Source organism: Gorilla gorilla, chromosome X, assembly GCF_029281585.2.
Source record: "Gorilla gorilla gorilla isolate KB3781 chromosome X, NHGRI_mGorGor1-v2.1_pri, whole genome shotgun sequence".
Taxonomy (NCBI): Eukaryota; Metazoa; Chordata; class Mammalia; order Primates; family Hominidae; genus Gorilla; species Gorilla gorilla.
Window position 1 is genome coordinate 24977893 of NC_073247.2, and position 26369 is coordinate 25004261.

General features: G+C 36.0%; 1 protein-coding gene across 4 annotated transcripts in view; it reads left to right on the plus strand.

Moving 5' to 3' along the window:
- GLRA2 (glycine receptor alpha 2) overlaps window positions 1–26369 on the plus strand; it is a 321026-nt gene that overhangs the window by 106705 nt on the left and 187952 nt on the right. For 2 of the 4 annotated variants that reach the window (XM_004063827.4, XM_004063828.4), the window contains exons 1-2: window positions 12026–12592; window positions 14694–14827. In XM_004063827.4, the coding sequence (XP_004063875.1) occupies window positions 12525–12592; window positions 14694–14827 (202 nt within the window). In that variant the 5' untranslated portion in view covers window positions 12026–12524. Of the gene's footprint in view, window positions 1–12025; window positions 12593–13510; window positions 13655–14693; window positions 14828–26369 lie in introns of those variants that run through there. The other 2 variants (XM_063703004.1, XM_063703005.1) reach the window with 2 other exon arrangements.

The window sequence follows — 26369 nt, forward strand, 5'->3', positions numbered from 1 at the left end:
AAACCATCAGATCTTGTGAGAACTCACTATCATGAGTGAGCATGGGGTAATAACCACCTTCGTGATTGAATTACCTCCCACCGGGTGCCTCCCATGACATGTGGGGATTCTGGGAACTACCATTCAAGATGAGATTTGGGTGGGGACACAGCCAACCCATATCAAAGATCATATAAGAACACATCTTCATAATCTCAGTATTGAAAAATATTTCTATTCTAAGATAAAAACAGTAAAAACCATAAGGAAAAAGATGAATAAATGTTACCAAGATAAAAACAGTAAAAACCATAAGGGGAAAGATTAACAAATGTTACCAATAATATTTTATTTATAAAGTTTATAAATTTATTAATATTTGATTTATAAAATTTATAAAATTTATTTTAATAATATGATCAAGAAAGTGAAAAGCCACAAACCAGGAAATATTTGTAAGACATACAACTGGCAAAGCATTCTTATAAAATAGTCTTTATACATAGAGAAGACAAAGGAAACAATTGAACAGTTTTCAAAAAAATTAACAGGTATTTCACAGATGGAACACAGATGGTCAGTAAACATATTGAAATGGTACTGAACCCTTAGTAATCAGATAAATGTACACCAAAATCACAGTGAGATACTATTTAACATTGTCCAGGTTGGCAAAAATTAAAGTCTGAAGAGGCCAAGTGTTGGTAAAGATATAAAGTTATATCTTTTTTACTTAGTTATAACCTTTTTACATTATGGCAAGAGCATAAATTTTATAACACTTCAGGAAGCAACTTGGCATCCTCTAATAAAATGGAAGCTGTGCATATATTAGGACCCAATGGTTCCTCCTCTCAATATGCATGCTAGAGAAACTTTGCACATGTACAACAGAAGAAATGTATAAGAATATTATGCAGCATTATTATAGCAAAAACCACACAAAACTGGAAATGATCCAAAGCCCATCAGCAGTGAAACAGATAAAGAAATTGTGTAATGTTCAAAGGATGGAGAAATACAGCATGAAAAGGAATGAATCCTTGATATGTACAATTACATAATATTGACCTAAATCACAGAATACATTCTCATTCAATTTATGTACTGCCTAAAACATGAGAAATTAAACTGTGTGTGTGTGTGTGTGTGTGTGTGTGTGTGTGTGAAAATAAAATGCTAAGAAAATTTTTCAGTATGAAAGCTGACATAAGAGATCAGGTGGCCAGGTGCGGTGGCTCATGCCTGTAATCCCAGCACTTTGGGAGGCCAAGGTGGGCCGATCACGAGGTCAGGAGATCGAGACCATCCTGGCTAACACAGTGAAACCCCGTCTCTACTGAAAAAAAAAAAAAAATTAGCCAGGTGTGGTGGTGGGTGCCTGTAGTCCCAGCTACTTGGGAGGCTGAGGCAGGAGAATGGCGTGAACCCAGGAGGCGGAGCTTGAAGTGAGTCGAGATTGCGCCACTGCACTCCAGCCTGGGCAACAAAGCCAGATTCGGTCTCAAAAAAAAAAAAAAAAAAAGAGATCAGATAATAGATTACCGTTCAGTAGGATTCAGAAGTGTTGGTGATTTTTTGTGTCTTATGTTATCTGTGGCTACAAGGCAATTTATTTTATTATTATATATAATTTATATGTATTATACACATTTGTGTAAGTGTATAATATTTCATCATATGCCATTTTCAAAATGCAATGAATATTTCAATTAGCGGTGAAGTTAATCAAAAATGAAGCTTAAAAAGAAGTCTGAGAGATAAATCCCAATCCAAGAAATGAGTAATGGGAACAGATGTAAATATTCAGTTTCTCAAATGAGTATTTAAAAGTTAGAGGTGACATCCTCAGTCTACTTTATATAGGTTTCACACAGCTTTTTCACATTTCAACTATAGTCAGATCCCATTATTCTAATGTCATGTTTATCATGAAACCTTCCAAGGCAGCATGTACCTAGGAAGCTTACACACTGCCCAGGCCTATGGGTTACTTGGCAGCCCAGTGGCTATATTTTCATTCTGGTTTATATGTCAGGTTATTAGGTATTATAGAATTAGTATGTCACATTCCTGATTAATAACATATTTGAGGCTCTAACAAGATTAATTTTATAAACCTGCAAGGCTAAGAACCAGGATTTAGACTGTGAAGAATACATGGATGAATGCCACATTTTGAAACGTCTTGGGTATCAGTAAGCTGATCTCCCTAGATACTGTAACCTAGAGCCCCACTTTCATAATATTTATTTTCCTTATTTTCACATATAGATAGGTCTTAAGTCCCTACAAAGAAGAAATAATGCTTCACATTACTTTGCCTTATCTTCAAAGAAATAACAGTATTTTGCATAAAGTAAATGCCTAACTAATATTCGTTGACTGGTTGATCGGTATAGGACTGTTGGGTACACATGCACTAATGAGTTAGCATCTATATTATGCTTCAAAATAATAAAGTCATCATTGTCTATAATGAATGTAATTCCACATCAGCTACAAAATGCTAACTTACTTGCAAATATAAAAATATTGCTATTGTTCAACTTCAAATAATTCACTCTTTCCAAATTCAGCTTCTTTTCAGCATTCTCTGAATCCAAGGCAATCCAGAAGAGGCATTTTATGAAATGGGGGTTAGATACTCATGAAGTCGATAACAAAAGTTTCAAATGTGAGAACTCCCCAAAATACATTTTCAGCGAGGTTATCATGATAACGAAGGTGATGTCAAGGGATTTTTCACATCAGTGGCAGAACAAAACCTAGAAGATTCTAAGACAAGTGCTACTGCAAAAATCAATCTCATTGTTATTCATTATTATCATCTTTAGAATTGTAGTAAAGGAGAAATCTTTCTAATGCATCCAAGTGGAATTACATTTTATTTATTCTCCAAATTACTGTTTGTCCTGTTAATGTTTATGAAAAGAAACGCTGCGTTTCTCACATTAGCCAACAGGGAAGCAATCACTTGCCATGAATCATCACTGGAAATATAAATTGTTTCAAGCATTTGAAACATTTATGGCCTGTGAACATTGAACACTAATAAGCAGAACTCCAGTCCTAAAATAATTTTTCTGACTTCCAAACAATTTAATCCAGAAATGTTCTGGACAGACATCCAATTGCCTGCATGGAGCCTGGAAGAGCAGTGATTTCCCATTTAGTCTTCATGTCCTTGAAGCTTGCTTCTCTGCATGATGGGCATCTTTATGCCTTCTGCAAAATAAAAAGGAGAGAAGCAAGCTGGACTTTTGAAAATTAGAGAGAGTAAATGCAGAGTGACATCAGCTCTAAGTGTTCTTGCTCTATGGACATTGCTGGCCATTGAAAACAGCTTTAAATTCATCAGTACCAATGCTTGTAGCAGTCTGCACAAATCAACGTACAGAAACTATGCTTTGTTTTCGTCATTTTTTATTACTATTCTTCTAACAACTTATCTAATCCAACAGAGTGGGCTCTTTAATATGCCTTTGATTTCCAATATAACCAATGCAAGGAAATAAAGGACATATGGGCCAATCGCTGGCCATGAAAGTCAAGAGCCATTGTGGACTCTGCAGTGGTAGCTCAGAGGTTTCTCTTTGAGAGAGAGACTCTCTACCTGATCCCTGAGATATTTGTGATGCTTAATTTAAGGTGTCACCTTGACTGGATTAAGAAATACCTAGAGAATTGGTAAAGCATTATTTGTGGGTGTGTCTGTGAGGCAGGGTGTTTCCAGAGGAGATTGGCATATGAGTCAGTGGAGTGAGTGGGAAAAATCCATCCTCAATGTGGTGGGCACCATTCCATAGGCTGGGGTCCTGGATAGGACAAAAAGGCAGAGGAAAGGCAAATTCATTTCTCTCTCTCTCTCTCCCGAAGATAGGACACACTTCTCCTTTCATTGAACATCAGGGTTCCAGGCTCTCCATCCTTCGGACTCCAAGACTTGCATCAGTGCCCTCTCCCAGGTTCTTAGGCCTTTAATTTCAGATTGAGAATTACATCATTTGCTTCCTTGGTTCTGAGGTTTTTGGACATGGACTGAGCCATCCACCAGCATCAGGGTGTCCAGCTTGCAGATGGCCTGTCATAGGACTTAGTCTCCATAAGTGCATGAGCCATTACCCCAATAAATCTCTGTCATATATCTATACAGGCATACCTCAGAGATATTGTAGATTTGGTTCCAGACCATTGCAATAAAGTGAATATCATAATAAAGTGAGTCATACAAATTTTTTGGTTTCCCAGTGCATATAAAAGTTATGTTTAGTGTATTAAGGTGTGCAATATTATGTCTAAAAATAATGCACATACCTTAATTTAAAAAATACATTATTGCTAAAAAATGCTAACTATCATCTGAGCCTTCAGTGAATTGTAATCTTTTTTCTGGTAAAGAGTCTTGCCTCTATGTTGATGGCTGCTGACTAAACAGGGTAGTGGTTGCTGAAGGTTGGGTTGGCTGTGACAATTTCTTAAAATAAGACAATATTGAAGTTTGCCACATAGATCGACTCCTCTTTTCATGAAATATTTCTCTATAGGGTGCAATGATGTTTGATAACATTTTGCCCCCAGTAGAACTTCTTTCAAAATTGAAGTAAATCCTCTCAAACCCTGCTGCTGCTTTATCAACTAAGTTTATGGAATATCCTCAATCCTTTGTTGTCATTTCAACAGTGTTCACAGCATCTTCACCAGGAGTTGATTCTAACTCAAGAAACCACTTGCTTTGCTTATCCATAAGTAACAACTCCTCATACGTTTAAGTTTTATCATGGGTTTGCAGCAATTCAGTGACATCTTCAGGATCCACTTCTAATTCTAGTTCTCTTGCTATTTTCACCACATCTGCAGTTACTTCCTCCAGTGAAGTCTGGAACCCCTCTCAAAGTCATCCATGATGGTTGGCATCAACTTCTTCCAAACTCTTGTTGACATTTTGACATCCTCTCATGAATCACAAATGTTCTTAATGGTATCTAGAATGGTGAATCCTTTCCAGAAGGTTTTCGATTTACTTTGCCCAGCTCCATTAGAGGAATCACTGTCTATGGCAGCTATAGATTTACAAAATGTATTTCTTAAATAATAAGACTTGAAAGTCAAAATTATTCCTTGATCTGTGGACTGCAGAATGGATGTTGTGTTAGCAGGCATGAGAAAAACATTAATCTCCTTTCACATCGCCATCAGAGGTCTTGGGTGACCAGAACCCTTGGGTGCATTGTCAATGAGCAGTAATATTTTGAAAGGAATATTTTTTCAGAGCAGTAGGTCTCAAGAGTGGACCTAAATGTTCAGATTAGCTGTCATCCAGCCTTTGTTGTTCCATTTATAAAGCAGATGCACAGTAGAGTTTGCATACTTTTTAAGGACCCTAGGATTTTAAGAATGGTAAATGGGCATTGTTTTCAACTGAAAGTCACCAGCTGCATTACCTCCTAACGAAAGAGTCAACCTGTCCTTTGAAGCACTGAAGCCAGGCATTGACTTCTCTCTAGCTATGAAAGTCCTAGATGGCATCTACTTCCAATAGAAGGCTGTTTCATCTATATTGAAAATCTGTTGTTTACGCTAACCCCCTTCATCAGTGATCTTAGTCAGATCTTCTGAATAACTCGTTGTAGCTTCTACGTCAGGACTTACTCGAGCACGTTGCATTTTTATGTTATGGAGGTGGCTTCTTTACTGAAAACTCATGAACCAACCTCTGTCAGCTTCAAACTTTTCTTCTGCAGCTTCCTCACCTCTTGCAGCCTTATAGAATTGAAAAGAGTTGTTGGGGGCCTTGCTCTGGATTGGACTTTGGCTTAAGGGTATGTTGTGACTGCTTTGATCTCCAATCCAGGCCACTTGAGCTTTCTCCATATCAGCGATAACGCAGTTTCACTTTCTTAACATTTATGTGTTCCCAGAAGTAGCACTTTTATTTTTCTTCACGAACTTTTCCTTTGCATTCATGACTTGGCTGTCTGTGCAAGAGGCCTCACTTTTGGCCTATCTCAGCTTTCCATATGCTTTCCTCACTATGCCTAATCATTTCTAGCTTGATTTCAAGTGAGAGACATATGACTCTTCCTTTCACTTGAATACTTAAAGGCCATTGTAGGGTTATTAATTGTCCTAATTTCAATATTGTTGTATCTCAGGGAATAGGGAGGCCCCAAAAGAGGGAGAGAAATGAGAATGGCCAGTCAGTAGAGTAGTCGGAACACATACAACATTGATCGATTAAGTTTGCCATCCTATATGGGTGTGGTTCATGGTGCCCCCAAACAATTACAGTAGTAACATCAAGGATCACCATTCACAGGTCACCATAACAGATATAATAATGAAAAAGTTTGAAAGATTGTGAGAATGTTGTCATTTCAACAATGTTCATAACATCCTTAGCAGCTGTGGATTCCATATCAAGAAACCACTTTCTTTGCTTGTCCGTAAGAAGCAACTCGTCATCCATTCAAGTTTTATCATGAGATTGCAGCAATTCAGTCACAAAATGTGACACAAAGACACAAAGTGAGCACATGCTGTTGGAAAAATGGTGCCAACAGACTTGCTCAATGCAGGATTACCATAAATCTTCAATTTGTAAAAAATGCAGTATCTGTGAAGCACAATAAAGCAAAGTGCGATAAAACAAGGTATGCCTATATATACATATCCTATTGGTTCTGTCTCTCTGGAGAACTCTAATACAATATTATAGGTAGTTAAGAAATGGCAATCGTTAATATTGATATCACAAGCCATATGGCTTAGTAAATATCATAATGGCCATGCATCCTCATGCCAGAGGTCTTCTCATCTAGAAATCTATTTTAATCTATGGCCCTATAGTGAGAAGAGAGTCTATTTGAGACAAATAAATCTCTCCTAAAATTCAGGAGGTGCATTTTATCAAGGTGAAATTGTCTTTATTGTTCTCTGGGAAAGCATCTCTAACAATGAAAGATTTGGTAAAAACAACTTCTTGCCTTCTCTAATTTGCCTCAAACCTCTATTTGGTGGGTGTCTATTGTAAATTAATAGTCTTTTCTTAACTTCTTCATATTTTCAAGTGGAGGAAAGAATGTCTGTACTTGAGGAGGACATTTTTTCTGTAGGAAACCCATTCAGTAAAAGTCCTGACACAGGATATTGATATATTGGATATCTTTTGACTCTTTCTTTGAGGAAATTGACTCTGAGACTCTTAATGTGGGCATTCCATTCAACATATTTGTGTGTGTGTGTGTGTGTGTGTGTGTGTGTGTGTATCTTAATATAATAGTAACCAAAGTTTAATGGAATGGAATCACAAAAACATAATTATTAAAGTAGTTGTGGGCATATAGTAGGCTTTCAGTGACTTAAAAAATAACAGCAATCACACATAATGAGAAATAATTTTGTTGATGGGTAGTAAATATAAAAAGTATGACTGTCACTTAATCATGTAGACTTGAGAAAATTGATCAACTTACACGAACTATAGATTCCTCATTAAAATATATAGATATCAATTATTTTTCTGCCATATAATGTGGGTATTCTGAAAACTATAAAGCATTATGTATATGTTAGAGTTCTTAAGGTTTATCAGTATCAGTAAATGATACTGATGTTAAGAAAAGTGTTTTTGTTTTTTATATCTATTTTTTAAAGTTTAATATGTAGCATGATATAGACCAAATATTGTGTGTTGGTCCTTATGACATCATAGGATGGGTCACAATCTTTTCATTTCTCTTGTAAAAAGTGTACAGAATAAGGTTTCCACATACCTTAACCAGTTATAGTTTGGTAAGTTAGAGGCATAGGAGAATTAGACTTCAGTTTCCATTGCATTGCAAATAAAACCTTTTCAAAGCTCCTAAGTCTTACTGTCCTTGAAAGTGGAATTGTCCAATGAACAAAGTTAAAACATGAATTTTAACAGTAAGTAGATGAGATTAAATAAGTAAATGAGATTAAGACTCTAAAAACACATCCTCAGGTCTGATTTCACGTGATTTTCAAGAGTACTCTACATGGAAATATTTTATGTAACATATGTGTTTATGTAATTATGTAACACTTTATGTTATGTAAATTTTATATATTATGAGAATGACACTGAGAGGGATTAAATGACTTGTCCAGTCACATAACCAATGAGTATTAGAGGTAGAACTCGAATCAAGGATATTGAATTAATAATCTCTTACTTTGAATTTAATTTTATGCTTTAGCCTGCTGAGCCACTGAACTTGGTTTCCTTTCAAATAATCACAGATCTTAACTTGTTAATTCCCTAACAAGTAGTTTTTTGAAAGAACTATTTGTGAACTATACATATGTACTTATATTATTTTGTTTAAGCCACAAATTTCTGGTATATATTTAAAATTATATACTAGTTATCATCAATACCATTATGATGATTGTCATTATCATTGAATGTATGGGGATATAATGGTGGACCAAAACATGTACTGTCTCTGTCCATTGCAAAGCTTGCTACATGAGCAAACAGTCATACACATGTATACATACAATGATGACGAGCTCCTTGAGTCAGAGTTGGAGAGCACTATGAAGGCCTGTAATAGAGTTGTTAGAGTAATGCAGGTCAGGAAAGGCCTTCCAGAGATTTGAAAAATAGGCTGGTGTTAACCAGACAAAGATGGGGGACATGAATACTTCATGAACAATACGGTGAGCATTAGGGAGTAAGAAAAAAGACCAATATGGCTACAGGGGAAGAAATGAGATGATTAGTGGATGAGATGAGGAACAATGTAGGCATGGGCCAAACCATGTGGAACCTTTAGGTCATTGAGTAGTTTCCTTGTTCTACACAAATATCAATGGAGAACCATAGTATTAACCAGGGGCTTTGACATAATCAGATTCTGATTCTGAACAAATCACTCTGGTTTCAGCATACAGGATGAGGTAGTAGAAGACCAGCTGTTGGTTCAGGTAGATTAGTAAGAGGATGGCTGCAGCAGTACAGGCAAGAGATAAAGATATCTCAACTGGGGTCATGGCGGTTGAGATGGAGGGAAGTGAGAAGATTTAGGGGAAAAAAATCAATAGGGCTTGGTGAAGAACTAGATATAGTGGATGATGGAGATGATGCCTTGGCCTTTGGTTGGTAACAATGAAACAGACACAGTAGAATAGGAGTAGGAGTTGGAGGAATTATCAGAAGTTCGGTTTTGACATGAAGAGTTTAAGCAGCTTTTGAGACATACATTAGGAATTGTTTAGAAAGCAGTTGGATGTATAGGTCTGGGTAGAAATATACATTTCTGTGTCATGTACATAAAATGATAATGGAAATTATATTACCATAATATTTTCTAAGCGAGTGTACTGCAAGAAGAGGAGACAGCCTAGAATATAGCCTTTAGGAAATCCAACTTTTATAGGCCAGGTAGAGGAGGATATGCCTGCCAAGAAGACAGAATAGGAGGTAATCCAGGAGTGCACTGTGTCACAGGGTCAATAGAGGGAAGTGTTTCGAGGAGGAAGAAAAGGCCAATGACATTAGGTACCATGGAAATGTCAAGTAAGATGAGAACAGAAAAATGTCTTTTGGACTTAGTTACAAGAAATTCACTGGCAGACTTAGTGAGAGCTGTTTCTGTGGATTGATAGGGCTGGAATCCAAATTTAGGAGAGCTGAGAAATAAAATGAGTAGGCTAAACTAGATCCTCTCTAATGTCCCTTACAACTCTACAATAATATAATGCTGTGATTTCATGCTGCTGGCCTGAGTCTCCTTTGTCACAGATTTCCTTACTCATCCTATTCCTGGTTAATAACACAACTCTTGTTAAATGATTTGGCTGGGCGCGGTGGCTCACGCCTGTAATCCCAGCACTATGGGAGGCTGAGGTGGGTGAATTACAAGGTCAAGAGATCAAGACCATTCTGGCCAACATGGTGAAACCCTGTCTCTATTAAAAATACAAAAATTAGCTGGGTATGGTGGCACGTGATTGTAGTCCCAGCTACTCAGGAGGCTAAGACAGGAGAATCGCTTGAACCCGGGAGGTGGAGGTTGCAGTGAGCTGAGATGACGCCACTGTACTCCAGCCCGGTGACAGAGTGAGACTCCATCTCGGGAAAAAAAAAGAGAAATGATTTACAAAGACTATATTATTTTAAGCATCGTTACAACCTTACATTTGAGAGAAATAATTTTCTTCTATCTTTATACCTATATTTTCTTTTGGAAAGAATCTTGAACACAAAAAAATCTTATGCTATTTTTCCATGTAGAACCAATTGAAGAAATATTTCCAGGAATTGATTTTATATATTTTTTTGGGTCAGGACAGCAGGGATAAAATCAGATCTAGAGTTTCCATGTGGATGAATTTGGAAGTGAACAGATTTGAAGCTGCAGTCCAGGGATGTCTCACACTACACCATACTGTTTTTCTTTTAAATTGAATCATTTTCTCTAGGCTTTGAAAGTTAAGAAAACATATTTGAAGAATTGATTTTGTATGTAAATAGAATGCTTGGGCACTACTGCATTTCATCTAAAAAGAGATTCCTATATTTTCACTGTCTTACTGGGATAGAAATCTTATGAAAGGGCATATAGACTCTTGCTACTCAAAGTGTGATCTGTGGACAAGCAGCATCAACTTCAGCTAGGAACTTCTTAGAAATGCAGAATCTCAGGCCCCACCCCAGACCTACTGGATCATAATCTGCATTTCAATAAGATCCTCTGGTGATTTATATTAACATTAAAAGGTAAAAAGAACTTGCCATCTTTTTTCTCTGAATCTACTTCTTAAAAACATAGAATTCATTGTTACTCTACTATGATATTTAAACTGATCCAAAGTTAGTCATTTATGGAGTAAAAATTAATCATAATATTTTGTTTTAAAATTAAGACCTCCAGTAAAGCGCATAGGTGACTAACAAGGAATATTCCACAAAAAGTAGGTTACTCTCCTAGCTTATGGTAGGACATGCATTTTTCATTCCCCCTTCCCAGAAGCTGCTAATTATCCGCATTGGACTATCTACCCTTCCTCTTTTTTATTAATAATAATATTTGTAATTTTGATTTGAAATAGCAGGGTTACCCGTCAGACTTTTGTACAGATTTATGAACTTCCACTATTTTCAGTCCCTTTAGCCAATTTAGGAGAATAGCATATGCACTTTATTACATGACTGTTCCTAGTGATTAACATCTGGAATGGGCAGATGAACTAAACTCCCAGTTGCACTTTTCCTTGCTCCATTTCTAACATGGAGCCCTGCTCTAACCTTTAACCATGGCAAGTAAAGATTGCTACTGCCCCCTGCCGGCCCATTGTCTCATTTCCTTTTCTACAAATCTGTGACTTGTGGATGCCCAAGGATTTTGAGCCACTGAAGAAAGCTCAGTTGGAAGGGGCTTTCCCTAGTACAGAGGTAGAGAGATCCTTTGGGACTAGGCGGCTAAAATCAAATGAAAACATTAAAAAGGCAAGGAAGGCATAAAGGACTTCTAAATTAAATGATCGATCTTCATGAACCTTCTTCTGCACGCGGGCTTCTCTGTGCCAAGGAAATGTTCCCTTCTCTTCGGCACAGGACTCCTCTTTGCCTCCGGCTTGCACTGACAAAGAGTGAACTGTCCACACCCTTATTATAATTTCAGTACTCTGAATCCTGTCTCTGTTTCCCCCAATTTCGTTTTCCCACGATTAAACCTTATTCCCTTCCCTTTTCTGCTTCAAACTCCCGTCCCGCCCACCCACCGACAGCCTAGCATTTCCAGGAGCTCAGACCCCACTTCCCTCACCCTCTCCGTCTCCCGACCTCTGTTCTCCTCTTGCTGTCATCGTACCCCCTTCAGTACCCCCTCGTTGAACGGCCAGTCACTCTTTGCCTTCGAACAGCAGGCACGTCCCCTCTTGAATGCTTTTCCCCGACCCCCGCCCCAAGCAACTGAAAAAGGAAACATGCGCACTTCAGAGCTTGGAGCTGTCCGAGTGCTGAAATTTATAGGCTGGGTAAGATCACGTCTCCGTCTCATTCTATAGCCCTCATTCCAGCACAGGATCTCAGCAATTTTTCCCTCTTCCCCCCACCCACTCCAGCGCGCACAGTCCTTTCTTCTCTCATTTACAACTTCTTTTTAAAAGAAAACATTTTCTAGAAAAAGGGCTTTGCTAAACAGAAAAGATATAAAACAAAAGCCACAGCTATCTAGCATGGCATTGTCACCAACTCCCTTTGCATGGTGATGCGATTAAGGTAGCAGCATTTTTATTATTCAGGAAAAGCAGCTGGGGGATTCATCAGTTCTGAGGCTTTGTCTTTCTGGGTTAACTGATGGTCCCAAGCCTCGGTTTGACCTGACCATGATGCCCAGGACTGGCACTTTTTCTTTTTTCTCAGCAAACTGTACAAAACCAAATCTCTTTTTGATTTTCAAGGAAACTAGGTTCCTGCCAAATTTTGAATCTGGACAATAAATAGACACTTTGTCCTAGCATCTTTCTGGAATCATTTCGGGATATTTTCCACAAGCAACACAGAAACAGGAATGAACCGGCAGCTAGTGAACATTCTGACAGCCTTGTTTGCATTTTTCTTAGAGACAAACCACTTCAGGTAGGTGAAACGACTTTGCATGTTGATATTTAAATTGTTTAAAAGAGAATGTGTCATGTAATTGTTGTGTATTTATCTGTGCCCTGGACTATATTATTTTAATTTTATAGAGGAAAGTTAGATATCTTTTGTTCATTTAAAAAGCCTAATAATTGTGGGAGGGTGGTAAATTTTTCACAAAAGCAAGTTTTATGATGCATAGCCGCACTCTATGCAATTCAGCACACATTTTCACAGCCAACGTGATATTAAGGTAGTCTGATGAGTTGCATGCTCTTTACATTTCTATATAAGGGTAATTATTTTTCTGAAAGCAATTTAAAGAGATTATTGGGTGCAGTGTTTTTCATATAAGATGACTGTATTAATTTGGCAGGAGCATGCTCATTTTCGATAAAATATAAAAGATCCCTAATTCTCAGCCAACTTGGGACTTCTGTTATATTTCAGAAACTAGAAGCATACTATGAGGACTACAATTCAGGAATTTTCTTGAAATATCAAAAATTTCTTTTTACTACTATATTCTACTATTCAATCTGTTTGGAAATGGATTGCCTACCAAAATTTAGTTAATATGACATAATTGTATTTATGTACATATGAGAAGTGGAGCATGCATAATTTTAAAAAGTGAGAAATTACTATTTTCATGCTTGTATTTTCTACATGGTTTATGAATAGTTGTCAAATCAATTGATACCTCAAAATATCAAATCATTACCAGTAAGTGAAATAGTCATCTAATAACAGAGAGTGGAAGACTCAGCAGAGATAGGAGATGCTCTTACAACAAAGTATAGGACTCTAAATTTAATTTTCATTAAATTTTATGGCATTTTTTCACAGAACCAAGATAAATGGAACACATAGTAATAATGCTATGAATACTGGGAAAACCCACTATGTTCCTTTCAGGTTTACACCTCCTACTATGAATAAGAAAAAATATAGGCTGGTTTTTATTAGAATCATCATCATCATCATCATCATCATCCTCACCACCACCACCATCATAATCAAATAATACTTGATTAATCAGATGAATCTGCATATGAGAATGTGAGTATTTATGCATGCTCATATCAATTTTTAACTCCTACAAAATATTTATATCATCTTTGCACTTATTTTGAATACTCCTTCTTTGAAAAGCTGGCAAGAATGTGGTATTTTCTTAGCGATAGAATTAATAAGACACTATGTGTTAAACTATTGAAAACAAAGCTTATAAAATACATACTTTAGGGAAGAAATTTCAGTTAACCCCTATGTATTGTGAAATAATTAATTTTGCTACAAACCAAATATGCTATGTTTAATAAGCTCTTTATTACTTTTAACAGGAAAATGAAAATCTGAGAAATTTTTCACCAACTTTCAGTGTTTTGGTGATAAAAAGTCAAAATGATTTAGAAGTGTGTTTTCATTAATATTTTTTAGAGAGTCAACAATTTAAATGCTTATATATAAATAACTGATAAAATAATAGAAGTCATATACATGCTCATTGTTGACCTATTTTAAAAAGAAATGAAATGTCCAAATGAAGGTTCTCTTTTAGATATCACATTGAAAAATATTGATAGTTGATAGTTGGATTAGAATTAGCAGATGGGAAAAATAAGCAATGAAATAATAAGTTTGTTCTGCCCATCTTATTATATATTTCTTATAAAAGGTAGATGACTTATATTTAGGGCTGAAATGCTGAAACAATTTTTTTAAGTCAGATAGAAATGATTTTAAGACAATCACATGAATTTAAAAAAAAATCATCTCATTTCTCTGAATAGTTTTAACTATATATACATAAAATCTACAACCTAAAACTAAATACATTGTCTGTTCTCAAACATCTTATGGTTAAAGTTTGGAAACCTGGGTGACGCGACTCAGGATTTATAGTTCTCATAATTTAAAGTTAACTTTAGAACATGTACAAGTTCAGAAGTTGGCCAAAGAGTTTGGATTTTTCTAGTTTTCTTCATACTAACATATCAAATATCTTTACCAAAATGTAAAGTTAAAAATGCAGTGAGCATTAGCTCTCAAGGGATGCAAATGAAATTGTTGCTAAAAGAGTTAATGATGTGTTTAGGACGGCTTTCTGCAAAGACCATGACTCCAGGTCTGGAAAACAACCTTCACAGACCCTATCTCCTTCAGATTTCTTGGACAAGTTAATGGGAAGGACATCAGGATATGATGCAAGAATCAGGCCAAATTTTAAAGGTAGGTTCCACTTAAACTTACGTTAAGCCTTTGAGAAATCTTCTAGATGTTTGAATAGTTAACTGAAAAACATTTTCAGGGCTTTTAATTATAAAATGAAAATGACAAGTATAGTGTTCATTTTATTTTGGTATTCTTTTGCATTAGTTACTGATATTTTCATTTTACCTGTCACTTCCCACATTTGAAAACTTTCCTTGTTTGTGTTCTATTTCACAAATAAAACTAGTGTCATAAATTATGGCCACAGTCCTTATTTTTTCTTAAGTGGGAGTGTGGCTGAAAGTGAATACAAGAGCAAGTGATAGACTTGACTTGCTTGAATATCTACCAGGATGCATGCAAGATTCAGTGGTTACTCCAAAATATTTGGTTTGGATTTTAAATACCTACATCAAAGTAGAGTTTAAATCTCTATAAAATATGCCACTTTACATACTTTCAGGCCTCTTTAATTTTTAGACTTTGTAAGAAGAGGTTCTAATTTTTTGTTCCCTTTTGTTTAAGCATTCTCATTGTTTATTTGAAATTGTTTATTTGAAATCAACAAAGATCACAGAATTTTAAAGTGCACATGTCAAAGATGGTGGATACTTTGTTCAATTAGAAGCAAACCAATATTTTTTGTTTTTATTTGTTGAACATTACAAAAATATACTTAATAGTCTGCAGAAATGCTTTTTAAATATATTTAGTTTATTTTTATTCTGAATCAGAAAAAAAGAATAAGAATCAATTACTAATAACTGAATCATGTTGATGCTTTAATTTTTAAATACATAGTTTAAGTAATGTTGTCTTTTTCTTGTAATGAAATTTAACATAATGCATTGGGAAGTGTTTATAACATTTTTTAAAAGGAGAAACCTATAATGTTCTGGATATTATGTAGCAATTCATGCATTGCTTACTTTTGTTTATTAGCAATTTAATGGCACACTTTTCTTCAGTGTTGATTTTTATTATTGGCAAATATAAGCATGAAAACTAAATTTTAAATTCATTTCTTCTTTAAATGTTACACCTCTGAATATACCCAGGTATGGGCATATTTTATAAAGAAATATGTCAGAATTTTGGCAAAATAGTATTTTTTAAGTATCTCCAAGAGAGATAACTGAACTACATTCAGAGATAAATTTTTCTGAAAAAAAAAAAAAAGATGGTCATGTTCATCCCATTTCTTAATTTTGTGGTCATTGCTTTGGAAGTCAATATTTGAAATAAAATCTTGTGAGTAACAAACTGAGAACCAGCTTTCAATGGGACTGCTCATTCATATATTTATCCACTAAGTCATTGAACAACTTTTGAGTCTGTACTATCTGCAAAATACTAACTGTTGGGTGCTTTGTAAAATTGGGAGATGAAACAGTTTAGGTGCTTCTATCAAAAATTTTAGTGGAGGGAGGAGATGTTACATGAATACTTTTACTATTAGATGGAAATAGGAAAGTGCCATTAGGAAATATAGGTAAATTGCTACAGGATTCCAAGAAATGGAAAGATAATTTCCTATTAAGATATTAATGGAAAGCTTTATAGGGAAGGTCCAGAGATGGAAAATTGTTTCAAGTTTACAAGCATCTTGTTTCATAACTGTTATTCATTTCTTTCTAGAAATACTTTTTCAAAAGGGCAGGAAAGTACAAAGAGTAATAAAACACACCCATGTTGACATTGCTACTTTAAGTGACCACACAAGAATGAGCCATCATTTCCACATCCAATTTTTTCCTGGTTCTTCCGGGGATATCACCTTTGGGAAATGATATTTATCATGGTTCCAAAGGATAAATAAATGAGGAGAATGTCAGGTTCAGCAAAGTGTGGCCATGTTTTTTTTTTTATCTATCTACTACTTAAAAGTCTAAGTACAGGATATTTTAATGACTTATAAAAAAGAAATGGGGTGGATATCACAGAAGACTCTAACATTAGTGGGATTCATTGAGTTTTATCTCCCTCTCCCTTTAACTCTCCAATTCAATGAACACTGCTACCTTTTCATAAAATTTATTTACATAGACCATTTATATCAGATCAATTATCTGACATCTCCCAAAGTTCTCTTCATTTGGGGGAGCTTGATTATTCCTGGATTTAAAACACTGCCCATTATTTTAGACTACAATAATTTTTTCTTGATGTTCCCATGGAATTTTATATGTCTAATATGATCCTTCTACATATGTATATTTTATTGATCCACTCTCACACCACATCTGAGAGGGCAGGGAAGTACCTTATTTTATATATACATACATACATAAAATATTGGTAGTGTAGGGAAAATAAGTGATCCTTTTCTCCAGGATAAGGAAATTAGAACCAAGACAGAGAGGAAAAGGTAGATCAATTAATGAAGATTAGTGCTTCCAACTGGTTGTCGTAGTAGAATGTGAGGGTGGTAACTTTTGAGAGACCAGCCAGTAGTCATAGTGGCAAGCAAAGATGATCTTAGCTAAGGTGAAGAGAAGGAAAGAAAAGACAGAGAAAATAGGGAACTTGTAACAAGGAGGAGGCTTAGATAAACACTATAATACTTACCATAGTTGATTAGCAATGTATCAATGAGGAATTTAATATAGTCGGTAGAAATGAAGGGACATTAGGAAATGTGAATGCATATAGAATAGTAACGGTCTCCCTGTAAATGTGAAAAAGCAATTTTCTGTGATAACTATAAACGTGATAGTGATGATGATGTTGACAATTAAAATAACGGTGACTGTTAAGAAGATAGAAGGGCAAAATTTGACCACCAGAATAAAATCAAGAGCCAAATATGGGCCACTGAGGTAAACAGAATGGTTATTCTAGAATTCTTATTAAATATTAGCATATTTCTCTGTTTTCCTTGCTGCCCTGCATTGGCAAGGGAAAAAGAAATACATAAGTATAATTTTTCTTATTGGAAAGAATTTTTCCTGTATACTTTCAAGTCAGTAAAATATTGCATGTCTATTCCATATCCCTGATGGGCTTTGAAAGATGTCATAATGGGCATATATGTAAGAAGGAAAAATGGATGTAAGCTAGAAAAGATAACCACCAGAAATGATTCAGACTTAGACTCTGTAATTGAGAGACATTCTTAGAAACTATAGGGAAAAAATAGCTTTTCTGATGTGTTGAAGCACAAGTGTATAAACAAAGTCATGAGTCAGAGTTGTCAATTGAATTTTATCTATAAGATCCATAGAGACGTGTTTCAGATCTTGTTAAAACATACATTTAATGAAAATCCTCAATTCAGATAAAAACACAAGCTATATCCATTCACAATTACCTGGTTCTGAAACCATGGTAAATGTTGATTCTATATCAAGAGATGAACCTCTTTCCCCACTTAGGTGATTTGTCTCATTTTCAGTTGATTTATCATGGTGTTATTCCATCATCCTATCAGATATTCTTCTGTCAGTATTATTGTATCTTGAAAATGCACTTTAAACATTAGGCTTTTAATGAAATGTTCAAATCTGGGCAAAATGCATTAGTTCCGTTTCTTTCTTTTTGAAACAAAGCCTTTATCTATTTTAATGAAATTTTCTTTGAAAATAAAATCAACTTAGCGTTACATCCTAGTTTTCATCCCAATGTGAATAAATACATTTCACTGAAACATTCTTTTTGGGATAGAATCTAGAGTAGATAATGCCAGGAGATAATTATTCATTCCACTTCTTTGTGCCTGCCATGCACACTATTTTTTCCCACATCTAGAGACCTAAGTTGGAAAGTGTAATGTGTGACATTAAAACCTACATTTGCCTGAAATATGTTTTTCTGCAATTTCCAAGGAGCTAGCAGCTCAAGAGGTGTTTCAAGTATCATAGATCCACTTCCATGAAACCAGAGGTTTTCAGATTTTGCCCCTGGAAAATGATCATGTCTGTAGTCAAGTGGAGCTAAAGTTCAAATGTTGTGAATACCAACCCCTGTAGAAGGTGCTTGAGCACAAGCATCCAGCAGGGACACTTGGAAAGGGTGCTTCTTTAAGTTAGTGACAATGCAACCCCAGCATCGCCATTTCTTTGATCAGCCTGGTTGGCATCAGACATTACTATGGAACCTGAGAAAGAAGACCAAAATGCTTGCAAATATCAGAAGCATTGTGCCTGAGTGCAGAAAGTAGCAGAAGCCTACAGGCACCTGAAAAAGTAACTTCATGGCCATGCTGACATTGTGGTTTTATTAGGAAATACAGACAGTAATTGGTTCAATTATAAATCACCTTGGAAGTGATTATGGAATTATCTGGATTATCTGCTTGACAGTTACCTTCCTCACAGAAGAATTCATATTCTCCCTTAATTCTAGGTCTCCCTTAATTAATCAAGAGGCCTGAGGTAAATCACTCTTTAATGGCTGAGATGAAAAAAAGCCCTAATGGCACTAAGCCCACATTGAAAAATATGAGAGTCATTGTTAAAAAGTATACAGAAAAAAAGAGTTTTCAGGTGTCTACGAATGTCAAGTATGAGTCAGAGTTGTCAATTATAAAACTTTTAAAATGATAAGAATACAGCATATGATTTTTTGAGACATTATCTTTTAATTATGAAAGCAGTCATTTTAAAATGGCCTAGAACTAAGCCCAATTCCGAGACAGTTGACACTCCCATTAGGGCAATTACTCTTGGCTAAATACATAGGCTATAGTTATCAGTGGGAACCATTCATTGAAGAAATTAAAGGACAACTAAGGGAGAATAGAAAGAAGGAAAGGAAGAATAGATTTATTTTAGGACAAATTATTATAAAATTACCTTGCAAAGTACATGTAGCATGGGGGACTATGTATATATTAGTATGTCTATATATATGCACAAATGTTGTGTTTGTATATGCAATAGAATGTCCCTAAAAGATACACAAGAGAGTGGAAATATCAGGTGCTTCTGAAAAAGGTGACTGGATGCCAGGGAGATGGGTAGGAAGAAAAGTTACTTTTCTCTGCATGCTTCTTGAATGCTCATCATTACATGTATTTCCAATTCAAAAGGGTAATTAATTGTTAAGCACTTCTAGAGAGGTAAAGCTCAAGGGAGCGCCTCTCTTGGGTAGTATGGTCCATGGTGGCAGATTAGAGTCAGTGTCACTCTTACTTTAAGTGCAGTAACACGCACATGGCCTGATTTCAATAGTACCCAAGCCCTTGAAAGAAATCCCTTGTCCAATAACTATTCTAACCTAGCTTGCTATTATAATGGCTAAAATTACAGCACTGTTGCTTCTGTTCTTGGATTAAAGATTTTATTTTATATTAAAACTACTTGATGGAAATGACAGTAAGCCCAATTAGTATTTTACTCCATAATTTGAATGAGAGTATTTGGTTGTAGTCTGGCACTGGGGAAGAATATTGATGGTGCAAGGCATTATAAAACAAGGCATTATAAAACATTATCAATAAGGAAATAAAATATTGTTTCCTTATTGAAAGGAAAGGCTGGGAGTAACAAAGGGAAACATATATGATAGTTTCATTCAGAGACAATATTGATGAAGATTTTTGAACATCAAAAATCACTGGCTGTGTCACAATTTATTATACAAATGTGTTGGTTGGTGTTCATACAGCTTTTGTGTGCTGTATGAACACCAAACAATACATTTGTATATACTAGGCTCCTACTATGGACCCACAAGGTTTTTCAGGGATTTGAAGTGGCATCAAGAGGGCATCTACAGCATTCTAATGCACCCTGGTAAAGCATATTGCAATAAGTTTGTCAGCATGTCTTTTATTCCATGGTGACAGGGTAGTATAGTGGAAAGAGCTCTGAACTTGGATCCAGAAGACCTAGGTTCAAGTTCTGGTTCAGCCATTTTTGAGAAAAGATGTCTTCACCTATCTGTGCCTCAGGTTTTCTTCTGCCTTTACCTACCTCACTTGGGTTGTACTGAGGATCAAATGATATCATGAGCATGAATTATTTGTTTTCAACTGTTACTATTATACAGATAATTTGAGTTATTATTGCAATTCCACCATTTTTCTTTCATAGCCAACACTTACTGTGTATTGTGAAAACAGCTGCTTGATTTTCTAAATGGAAAGAAACAAGTTAGAGAAATTCGGGCATCTTAGATTCCTACCAGAGTAACCATAATGTAGAGGTCATAAGCCTCAGTTGGTTTTCCTTATATTAGTTCAGTGGTGAAATTTCCAACCTGAAACGGCTATTTCATATTCCTAAATATAAAACAATGAGGGAGCCATTTATGGGAAGGAATTATCTTTACCCATTCAAATCCCATCTCTGATTATTTTCTTGGGCTCATTTTAAAAAATAAACCAAGTAAGAGAAATAGAACAAATTTAACTTAGTCCTATAAAGGAGGACCTTAAATTTAACTGAAGATAATATGACTGCCATTTCTGATGTATTTTCTTGTCCAGTTACTATAGTTGCAAGGTTCACTGCACAATAGTACTGAGATGATTTCCTATTTTAGAATAAGTATTTAAAAGAGAGCATTTGGTCTCACAACATGGCAGGTTAAGCGTACCAGAAATGGAAGCCCATAATTTAGTCTTTGAGAAAGTACTGCATTGTTCCTTGGTTGATTCTGGGCGACCCCATATCCTTAATTTTCATTACTGAATGAACTTAAATATTTTATCCTTAGTTTATAGAGCTTGCTGGTCCTCCACGTCCTGAAGGATAATTCAGTCAATTTTGCTGATAATCTGAGACTTAAATGGCATCAATATTCAGGTCTCTTGGTGCTCAATGAATGGACAGTATAATGTGTTCAGTTGGGGCAGTTAGGTTTAGAGTGAGAAAAAAAATAAGTCATTAGTTTGTTCTTGATGGTGTTGGACATTTTTCTTGGTGTGTTGCTCAGACACTGTGGAACAGGGTCTTAAAAATGGAACTATGTTTGACGAAGCCTCAATAACAAGGTCTTTGGAAGCATTCTGGGCTCCCTTTGGAATTAACGCCTAGGATGCTGTCCTGACTGTTGCATGAAGCGTTTGCTCATTGATTTCTTTCCTGAGAGAGCTACTCTGCACACTTATGACTGACTACGGACACTTTCAGCCATGCAGAAGCCACTAAAGGGAGCATATGAGCAAAAGGCATAGGCCTCAAATGGATATTCTAATGTGTGCAGTACATGTAAGAACAAAGTCACCAGATTACTCACTTGGAGTCTAGTTTGGCCAGCCAACCAAAGTGGTTATGAGGTAAATACAAGAGAGAAGCTGGACCCTTTCTTTGACTCATGCTATGGTTTGTGTATCCACCATTCCATTATTAATATGATACACCAAAGAGTGGCTCTGTATACTCATCCAAAGGGCAAAATAAATTCTGGATTCAGTAAAAGTATGAAAAGTCCATAGGCAATTATCATTTGAGAAAAGGCATCTTCACCTATCTGTGAAGTATGTATATGACTGGATAAGTCTTGTTTTCTATTTTTTCTTTTTTTCTGATGAGGGTGGAACATATTTTCTTGTGGGGAAGAAAAGCCACACTTGCCTATGCACTGTCAAAGCAATAGAATAAATTTGTGGCAAGGGAGCATAAATGTAGGCACAAAGAATTACATGTAATGGTTTTACATCTTTATAGTTGAGTCTAAAAACACAGTTAATTTGTTAATTATTTTAATAAATAATTAGTGACTAGTCATCATGTGCCAGGTACCATTGTTAGGTGCTAAGTATAGAGTGGTAAATAGAAATTTAAGTTTTTAAATGTCAGTTCTTACTATTACTATCTCACTTAAATAAAAACTGGAATATAATTTGTAGGTTGAATGCTTATTATCCAGGATATTTGCAGGAAAGAGACCACACATTTCAATGGTGTGAGAGAAAAAAACAACCCTTAAAGGGAGAGTGTAGTATTCTGGGACTATCAACAGAACTGAAGAAGCAAGGGAGGGAGTGATTACCAGAACCTGGTGAAGGCAGCTATACAGAAGGGTCACCTAATGAAACCTGTGGAGGAATGTAGTCAATCTGTGCTATCCTAGCAGGAAGTAAGCCTGGGAATAAATATCCAGACCTTGCCCTCCTCCTGTTTTCCATTCTCCTGTGGAAGCCTTTCATTAGCCAGATTCAACTAACAGTCAGAGAGCAAGGGAGCCCATTGATACAAACCCTGAAGGACAGTTTCCTAGGGTACAGAGAATAGAAGAGAAGAGAGGGGTTGGGGTGGGGAAATGGAAGACAACCAGCACAAATGTCAACTTAAGAGCAAACTCACCCCTTACCATTCAGGTGGTTGAGCAGACATCTCCAACACTGATGACAAATTTAGTAAGCCTTCTTTGATCAGTCTGGAGACCATTTGGATATATTATCCCAACAGATAAGTGCTATCCCCAAAAGCAGAGAAGAGAGAGAAATATAGTGTAATGTGATTGTTCTGTCTCCTAAATAGAAAACAGGAAGAGGTGCAATAAATGGATTGGTGTATATGTGTGTGCGAGAGAAAGAGAAAGAAGGACAGAACTGGGGAGGGTGCAAGGTGGGGAGGAAAGGGAGGGGGCACTAGAAATAAAGGGAGAGAGACAGGAAGAGACGGGGGGAGAGACAGAGAGAAAGGAAAAAGAGAGCGAGGGACAGAGAGAGATGCAGAGGGAGAAAAAAAAAGAGAGATCTTCCTGTGGAGCATACGAAAATAATTAATACAGTTTCCTTTCTGTCTGATTTAATATATTTGCTAATATTAATGTGCTTGTCCCTACAGTAATTCCCTCCAGGCTCCCCAAGCTGGGATGTGTTGTGGGTTTGGATTTGAGCAGAAGATTTAATGCCAAGTCTCTCTGGGGAAGCATTTTTGAGATAAATTCTTTCCCTTCATGCTCTTCTGCTCTGCATAGACCTTGAGAAAGGGTGTTAGAAGAAAAGATTGGGTAAGGGGTTAAAAAGGCATGAAGACCAGGGGCAGAGTAGTGTGCATTTCCAGGAAATGGAGAGTTCTGGGAACAGTTGCTCATTTCCCACTTCTTGGCTGGTTTGATTATCACACTTGAAATACAGCTACTTATCTTGGCAATTCTCCTACGTTAGGAAAAGCCCAGGACTACTTTACCACACAATTTTTACTTCATTTTTAAACCAAACATACACAGAAGGTAATACAATGTATCTTCTTCTAATTTATTTGCATTTAAATACTTCAAGATGTTGATTTCTAATAACCACTTCATGACCAACAAGACAGTCAAGATTTCTTTGATCAGGCTTTCTATTAGAAAAAGCATTTTGCCCATTTCCCACCACCCAAATAAATGTATTCAGAAAACAAGGGATCCGTTTATTTATATTTGAATCTCAGAGTCTCTGAAAAGTGAATGAGGCACACATTTGGCAAACCAAACTTAAGTTAGATTATGTGATCCAGGAAAATTTATAAATATAATGTACGGTGCTCACAATGGATTTCTCATATTCTACTTTTTCCTTTGAATTAACTCTGGTTTATTACATAAGTTTGTATATAGTATGCCAAATCAAAGGATTTAGGATTTAATACTAAAACAAATTAGCAACCAACCAGATGTGTTTCTCAAGCCATGTTTTTCAGAAGACCTGATTCAAAGCCACCTGAGAGTCTGGTTAAAAAGGCAAATCCTGGGCCCCACACCTCTCCATCTACAGAATATATGGATGATGGGATCTTGGAGTATTCATTTTGTCAAGTTAAATCTATAAATTTGGAAAAGGAAAGGAGATTTTATTTCTTGTAAAGGGTTATAGTCTGCAAAGTGACCATCCTGCAGCCTGGGAAGCATGTCTTTGGACAAGACCAGAGACAGACACTTCAAAGGAGGAACGGTTGGGATAGGAGCTTTATGTTGAACAGGTTGGCTAAACATACATATTCAACAGGTTATAGAAGGTTACGAATATTCACAAAGGTGGTTCTGATGCATGTGTATAAAGCAAACATGCATGTAACATACAACCCATGTTCACTTTGAGGTGGAGACTTAACATTTAAATGTCTTACAATTAGGGCCTGTATGTCAAAAGGCCTTTTTAGGACACAGAGGCATGCAAGAGCGATCTCTTTAAACCAGCCAGAATCATCAGTCCATGGTTGGTGGTCTTCTTATTAGGAGAAAGTTACTGACATCAGTCTCTCGTCCGGTCAAAGCTGTAGTTATGGTTGATGGAACAGGGGATCAGTTAGCATCTGTGAACTGGATGAGTTGTAATTGTTTTAATATTGCTTATCTTGAGACCAGTCCTTATTTAACTGCTAGAGAAGAAAAAAAAAACCCTTGTGGCAATTAGAACATAGTTTATTCTTTAAGTGTAGGGGTGCATGACTTACCCCTTGCCTAGCATGGTTTTAGGTCCTGTATATAATTTCATATCTCATTGCCACAAAGAGTATGTTCTGTCAGTCTTATGATCTCTACTTTAACATTAGTGCTGGTCAGTTGTTGTGTCTAAACGCCAAAAGAGAGGAGGTATAATGAGTTGTGTCTAACCTCCTGTCCCACTGTGGCTGGGAACTCAATTTTAAGATTTTTCTGGAGTTCCCTTGGCTACAAGAGGGCCCATTCAGTCAGTAGGGGCTTAGGATTTTAAGTTTACAACTTTAACAAAGTCATTACTCCCTACAGGTTAAGACCTACAGGACTAGAATAAGACATTTTTGCCCTTATATCAGAAGGATGATACCTTCTTTATAGTATTTTTCCCAAGATCCTATGTGCCTATATTGTTTTACGAAATGAAGAGGGAAAATCCCACAAGAGAAAAAAATATCTAAATCGAGACTCATGAGGCCTGATTTTAACTCCAGTTTTGACAATTATGACCTGGAGCATGCCACTTAACCTCTTTGGGAGTCACTCTTGTCATCTGCAAAAAAAAAAAAAAAAAAAAAAAAAAAAAGGACTTAGAACAAGGTGTCTCTCTACTTCATTTCTAACTTTGATGGTCCCTGGTTCTAATAGTCTAAATTAATATCTTTGGGTATATCCTTTTGTAAATTGTTGACTCACCCAGAGAACTTGGATGCACCCAATCTTCCTAGATAATGTTTCCTTTCTTGGAAATTATTAATTCTGTCCAGCATTTTTAACAGTTGTCTCTACCTTATTTCAAGTCCCAGTATTTAATTCAGAATTGTTATTGCAGGGAAGACCCTGGAAACTTATGAGGAGATTACTGAAGAAATAAGCTATTACAATTTTTGCCTCGCTCTTGGTTTGGAGGTAGCAAATTCATGTACAAAGGCTGCTTCTGGGAAATGTAGCTACCAAGTTTCTTTAATTCAGCATCTGGCCAAAGATGTTTCCCAAAACTGTAGTCCATGAAATGTTCTCTAAGTTTTTGAATGTAAAATAAGTATAGGAAATTCTGCAAAACATCCTCTGAGAGAGACTTAATATCCATTAGCATATTAAAAAGTTGTGAGAAAATATGTAGTAAAAATAAATACACAAATAAATATTTTAAAAACTTTTTTTTACACAGGGGTTTGCTTGATATTCACTTGATCACAGATTCCTTATCATGAGTAACATCCTGGAGAACCAGTGTTTTATGGAA